Raw genomic sequence first — 7,381 nt, 5'->3', positions numbered from 1 at the left:
TCTTCCGATTCGTGAAATCTTTGTATGGAGCTTCAATATTTGTATTTAGAGCTTCGTCAGGATTCGCAATTTTGGAGTTTTGATCTTCAGGTTTAGTGAGGTAGATTGAAGGTATTTCTGCAACTTCAACTCCAAGTTCTGCCTGTTTTGCTAGAACTTCCTTTAGTTGCTGCAGAAAAAGGCTGTTATTTCACATAAATACCATGGCCTATCTTATGCAGATTAAATATGAAAATAGATTAAACTCATCAAATGGGCCTAATAAGCATAAATGAAAGATAAGGATTAATTAAGCAGATCTAAAATTATTGAAATAAGACTAATATGTTGATGATTAACAGGAAAAAAAGATTTGTAAATTGAGGATGAAGGGGCTTGTCGTGAAGAATAAAGATGAATACCTGCCGGCGTATTTTAGCAAGTGAATCCATCTCTTCCTTGTTTGCACTTTCTGACTTCAGCTTCTGGAACACAATATGTTATTAAAACTCCCCCTTTTTTTTATTTATGGAACAAGATCTGTATTATACCTTCTCAATGTTAGCTCTGGTAGGAAAATTATTCTTGCGCGCCTCACGCCACTGCTGGATTTCACTTTCGTTATATACTACAGAAATAGGCCTTCAAGATAAAATACGAGTTAGACTAATAAAAAACGTGGTGGGATCAAAATTGCATTCTTAGTGGAGAATTTAATGAATGTGTGGTGGATTTTTGAAAAGATGAATCTCTGAAGGTAAAGATGAAAGGCAAAGCTTACAACAACAGAAGAAAATGAAGCGGTAGCTAAAGTTTTATTGTTATTTATATATCTTGATTTATATATTTTAGTTTGTTATTTGTCTTACGTTTCAGGATAGCATACCGGTAATTAGGAGAGTCTAGCCATTATAAATAGGGATTTTGTGAGGGCTGAAAGAAAAGGGGATTTTAAACTTGTATTAGAAGGTTTCGGTTCATCCAAATCTTGCCCTACAGTTGTATACTAGTTGACGCTCAAATGAACTTTAGCCATTATCATGTTCTTCATGTTATTCACTTTTTTTTCCCAACTCTTTCCACTGTTTTTCTTGAAATTAGTAACTACCCCTCTTTGGCCGGTATCATTTTGGTATCAAGGCTTTGGGATTCTTGGGTCCAATCCTTTCTTGAACCTGCTGAGATCGTCTCTGGACTTCTCCTGAGATTGGTTGGTGGATCGGGTTGAAGATTTCATAAAGACCAGCTTATGCAAGATTGGTTCTTGATTCTCTCCACATTCCTGCACTACTCTCTCTCAAATCTACCATCACTCGCTGGCTGAACCGAAACTGCTAGATCCAGTCTTGAAGCAGTCAAGTCGCACCGAGGTTGTCCTCTGGATTTCCTCTCAGTTTTCTGCACTTTTCTCCTTCCCATAACTCTCGACACAGCAGATTTTGATCTGTTGTTGACGGGAGATTTGAAGCAGCGCCTTGGCAACTTATCCATGAATTATGCCCTAGCCGAACCAGTCTAGCATCATTTGAAGCATAGCGGTATTTCTTTCTTGGGTTGTTCTTAGTTTTCTTCCTTGTTGTCCAGCCACAAGGAACAAATTTTGTCGCTGCCATGGATTTCCTCTGTTATGTCCGCAATTCCCTTAATGTCTGGTCATGGAAGGTTGATATTCCTTTATCTTGGGCTTCATGATTCCAATTCTTGCCCAGAAATTGCAAACAGAATTTTTTTCACTGCCTCCTTGATTCAAATTTTCAGCTCTCTATTACGCCTCCATGCAAAAACGTGCCAAGAACGAATCAAGAATTGCTCATGGAGGATCTTTTGCATGAAATGCAGCGTATCCAAGAGACTCATGGAATTGAAGCAAAAAAGTATGGAGGAATGGTCAATGGCACACAATTCCAAGGCAATAGAAGAAGAAAGGGGTGATAATCCTATTCACTAAGCTTCTTCCGAAGACGAGCAGCTCATTCGTGGATGCAGGAAGAACAAACAACACAAAGACGGTAATCTTGAAACTGAGAAAAATAACCTTAATTTTGAAGTACATCTAGACCCAGAAGAGTTTATTAACTGGTTGCCCAATGTCGAAAGAATTTTCGAGTTCAAAGAGGTGCCCAACATCAAATTGCGAAGCAAGTTGCTATCAAGTTGAGAAAAAATGCTTCCCTTTGGAGGGAAAACTTGAAATGGACGAGGCAAAAAGAGGGATGATCCAAGATTACTACATGGAGTAAGATGAAAAAGGAATTGGAACGCAAATTTTTGTGGATCACAATCGGCAAGATGTTTTCATCCGTCTTCATCCTTGACACCAACAGGAGATGGCAGTAGAAGAAAATGAGGCCGTATGAAAGCATCTTGGATTGAAATGCAATCTATCCAAACCTGAAGAGCACACTATTGCACGATTTTCGGGTAGTTTAAGACCTTCTATAGCCAATGTAGTTCAGTTTCAACCTTATTGGTCACTCTCAGATGTTGTTAACCTTGTTTTGAAGGTGGAACAACAGCAAATGGGGCCGAAACACCTCTTTGCGTGGTGGCTGAACATGACAACTTCAACAAGTCTGGCTATTCCAGAGTACTGCCAGCTGACAGAAAAGGGGAAGACAGCAGCCACTCTACAGTCCAGTCAGGTGGAAATTTTGTTACAAAACTGGGAAACAATTTAACTAATAGAAGTTACTTCAAATGCCATGGATTTAGCCATATAGCAGCCAACTGTCCAAATCATCGTGTTATTTTGTTGGTGAAAGAGAGTGAACCTGAGACGAAAGTTTCATTAGAAGAGGAAAACACTAATTTGGTTGGGGAACAAATAATACATGCGGATGATCGAGAATCAGTTGTAGTAGGACCCAGTGCACCATCTAAGACAAGGTTTGTAATCTTATCATTAATAGCGAGAGTTGCAAAAAATATGATGTCCTTTACCATAGTTGAAAAGCTCGAGCTAGTTACTCAAGTTCACCCAAATCCTTATCAGCTTGGCTTAAAGGAGGAAATGAAATCAAAGTCGCAAAAGAATGTTCGGTGCAACTCTCCATCAGAAAAAAATTTCAAAATGAAATTCTATGCGACGTCATCCCAATGGATGCTTGAAACCTCTTTCTAGGGCATCCTTTAGCAATATGACTGCAAAATCATTCATGACGAGCATGCAAATATGTACTCTTTCCTGGACAATGGTACTCTGCCATGGTTCCTATGCAAAAGGAGGTGAGAAAATTTCTGGAGGACTGTCCTGCCGAACCAGAATTTGAGGTGGTGGTGGAGGAAGAAGTTGAAGACCATTTCAAAAAAAAAAATTGAATGGATCCTTAAAAAGAAATTCTTGAGGAAGGAGGTGAAAATCCATTTCATCAAGAAACCTCAAGTTTTGATGGATTTGAAGGTTTGATGTTTCGATGTTGGAAACATCGTTAATGCCTGCGTAAGACGATGACTGTTTTTGAGCCTCTAATCGTGGATATGCTCAGAAAGTAGACCATTTTCTAGAGTGAAAAATTCTAAATATGCAATTGATAGAAGAGCCGATGGTGAAGATTCCCATAAAGGAAGGGATTTACAAGGTGATCAAACTAGATGATATGTTGAATTTGTTTCTCTCAGCCATCAACATCAAACTGATATACATGATCATATGGATTAGGCATCATTACTTCGACAGAAACCCAGCCTGAAAGCTCAATCATTGCATTCCAACTATGATTTGAGATGATTTGAATATCTTACAACAAGAATTGCACATATTAGTCCTAGTTCTCAAAAAATTGATGTCAAATAGATTAAGATGCTTCATAATTGGAGTTGGAAACCCTTTGATCCAGTTTCAACAATGACAATATTAGGAGATGATTGGATCATCGAACTTGACCTACATGAGGATTACAACGACCCCATCACTATCAATGACTTCGACTTGGCTGCTCACTACAAATCAGATTTTGAGATTACTCATCGTGAGAGAACCTTGCAACCCTGGGAGAATGATGTGGGAGCTAGAGTTTAATTTCAATTTCCTTGTTTTGTGTGTTTTAATTCGTTTTTTGGGCCTTTATGTTTTAGAATAACGTATTTGTAATTAGGAGAGTCTATCCATAAATAGGTGTTATTATGTGTAGGATGAAAAAAAAAAATTAGACTTGTGTTTGTTTTCTATTGGGAGGTTTCGGCCCATCCAAACCTTATTTTGTCGTTATATCCTGGATTGGAGCCCAATATCTTGTACTTCATGTCATTCAGAGTTCTTTCGACTATTCTTGCTGAAATCAGTAATTACCCTCCCATTGGCCAGTATCAGAAAAGCTTCCCAAAAAAAGAATAGCTCGCAAATTGAACATATATTCACTTGTGAGTGTGACATATATTTTGTGAACAGCAATAAGAGCTGAAAATAATGGAGTAATCTATAAAATATTGATTTCGCACTGTTCTTTACACCTCCAGGTCTTTCTACCTCATGAAGGTGAAGGAATCTGCAAGGATATGCAGAATCCAAAATCAGAGAGGGGGGAGAACAGGTTACAGTAAATGAATGGCCTCAGTTTTATTTGCAATTCTCAGAAAGAATTTTATACAATGTATAACTTAACCGAGAATTGTACCAAAAAGTGATTAAAAATATTTGCAAGGAATATATTTAATAACTCATGCAATGCTCAATAAGAACGATTGGAAGATGAGGATCTATAAAGCCAACTCTAAATAATTGCGACAAGGTATGGCTGCTTTTGATTTTAAAATCTGTATTATATATGTCCGACACAGCAAAAGTAAGATTTAAGTTAATATCAGGCAGAAAATTGCCGTATAAACATCAGAATCTCTCTTTCCTCAAAAATTAGCTTCATGAGTAGATGGATGAAAGCATAGTTCATAAAGATGAAAAAAATTATGAATGATTCTAGTTATCAAAACAAAAAGTTGTTACCTCTTGCGCAGATTAGGAGTATTACTAGCTGAAAAAGTAGGAGTTCTCTCTTTCCTCCGGTGTTGTCCTGCATGTAGGATTAACAAACAAGAAAGTTGGATTAACTAAGCAATGGAACCCTTAAAATCATGCAATGAAATCAACCAAGAAGGACTAGGCCCAGCACAGAGAAAGCTAACCAAATTAACATAAAAAAAACAAAAGAAAATGCTCTAATTGCTAAAGAAAAACTGATGTGTTGGTATTTAGCATTATGCAGTAGGATTTGGAATTATTCACTAATAATAATAATAATAATAATAATATCTGAAGGGAAACTTCTGCAACTTGTGGTTCCAGGAGTTTTTGTGGCTTCAAGGTTTTCTCCCCTGATGTGCTGAAGGAGTTCTTCAATGTTATCCTTTCAAACTAATTTGCTGCTGTTTTTTCTATTGGTTGTTTCGAAAATTTTAAATTTCACATCGGCAACTAATGCTATTCTATGGATAGCTCAACAATTGAGTCAAAAATTTCATATTACAATTGAGAACATTTTATCTAGATTACAGAAGTTAAATTTAAATTGGCATTGATTCACTGCAGTGGTGGAACTAAGATTTGGCTAGGGAAGTCATTCGCCAACCCCAAGCTTTTTACTAAACCATCTAATACATATAATAAAATAAAAATTATCCTCATAATCATATAATTATATATTTAAAAATAACATTTATAATAGTTTTAAAATGTTTAAAAGAGATTGAGGTTTAAAGTTAAATATTCAACATCTCTTGATTATTATTTTTTTTTTTTGGCACCATTTCGCACAGATCCTATGCCAGGCATATAATAACTCAAGCTATCCAAATAAATAGTGACTAACCTAAGCTAATAGTGGTACACAGTGATATGAGCCATGTGATTCATAACTGTTGCTAAAATAATAATTCTCTTGCCTATTTAATCTTGTCAGCACAAATTAGACATATAGTTCTTTCTAGTACAAACAATATTTCTACTGAGCTCATCCGCAGGTATCAATGTGAGAACTTTTTTATTATTATTTTATAGATTTCACTACTCACCTATTGCTTCTACATAATTTATTATTGGCCAGTTTAGAACAAAAATAAGATATATGATAAATCTAATATATAAAAATTAATCCATTGTTTGTTGATTGTATGTGTTTACGGATTTTAAATTCATCATTTCATTCATTGCCGGGTGCTTCTACATATCTTGTTATTGGCTAATTTAGTACTCTTGATTTTGAAAAATCAATGATCAATTTGTTTGTTCGTTGATTGTATTTATTTCTAAAGTCTTGCTAAAATTCTAAAATATATACAAATAATTTTATAATCAATTGGGCTTAAACTATAGTTTAATCTTTTTTCATTAAAAACGATTGAGTTTTTGAATAAATCAATTACTAGTTATATGTGAATCCTTTAAATTCTTCTTCATGAAAGCATTATACCCTTCACATCAGTTACATTACGAAACCTAATTCTGAATTACCCTAACATAAACTAGTATAAAATTTAGGGCATCAACATGTCAGTAAAAAGCGGAATTGATAATCAAGTAATTTAAGAGATTTTGAAAGGATAAAATTTTAAAAATATTATAAATTCAATCAGTTGAACTATTGAAAAAAAAAAACTAAATCTACGATGAAATTAATTTGATTAAAACTAGGATGTCAAATCGGGTTCTTAGGTCGGTTTTTGATCTGACCCGATCCAAAATAATGGACCTGAACCACGACAGGAATATTACATGGGTCAGAAAGTTTAATCAGAATAAAACCAGTCTTCAACTAGACTGACATGAATCCGACCTATGTAACCCATTTAACATAGAAATAATCATGATTTTAAAAATCGGACCGGATCAGTTGGTTCGATTAATTCAACCGTGAACCATCATTCAACGACCTAAGCTCAAAAAAATTTATGCATTGAACCATCATTGAAACGGTTAGAACAGAGGTTGAATCGAAGAACCGATGAACCAAGTCAGTTTTTAAAAAATCAGCCAGTTCAAATATTATTTAATTTTAGCTTTTTTTTATTTTGATCGGATGACCAAAAATAAAATATTTAAATTAAAAAATATATAAAATATCATTTCTTAATTTTTTTTATTTAGAATTTTGTTCAAAATATTCAAATGTATTATCTTTAATTAAAAGATTATTTGTTGAATCGATAAGAATAATATTAATATATCATTTTTTTCTAATATTTAAATTATATTAAAATAATGCAAATATTTATTACGACATTTGAGTCAACCTCAGTTGAACCATTGAACCTTAAAACTTTATTACTTCCGGTTTGATGGCTCGTCTGATTTTTATAACCTTGAAACTAATAGCTATTCATATCAACTTCGAGTCAATCTCGTGTTGGTGGGTCAAATCAAACCTGGCCCATAAAATTAAATGGGTTGAGATTCTTAACCCTAACCCAACCC

The 7,381-nt window shown here is 34.7% G+C and overlaps 1 protein-coding gene across 1 annotated transcript in view; it reads right to left on the bottom strand.

Annotated features, from left to right (window-relative positions):
* LOC110038317 (nuclear fragile X mental retardation-interacting protein 1-like) overlaps positions 1–1,470 on the bottom strand; it is a 2,325-nt gene extending 855 nt beyond the window's left edge. Inside the window, exons 1-3 of the mRNA XM_020743120.1 lie at positions 1,287–1,470; positions 531–607; positions 402–464 (exon numbers count right to left, since the gene is read on the bottom strand). Coding sequence (XP_020598779.1) covers positions 402–464; positions 531–607; positions 1,287–1,470 — 324 coding nt within the window. The remainder of the gene's footprint in view (positions 1–401; positions 465–530; positions 608–1,286) is intronic.
* Positions 1,471–7,381: the final 5,911 nt, after the last annotated feature.

Source organism: Phalaenopsis equestris, unplaced genomic scaffold (genome assembly GCF_001263595.1).
Source record: "Phalaenopsis equestris unplaced genomic scaffold, ASM126359v1 Scaffold232478, whole genome shotgun sequence".
Lineage (NCBI taxonomy): Eukaryota > Viridiplantae > Streptophyta > Magnoliopsida > Asparagales > Orchidaceae > Phalaenopsis > Phalaenopsis equestris.
Note: the sequence above shows the minus strand (reverse complement) of the source record. Positions and strands in the feature narration are given on the sequence as shown.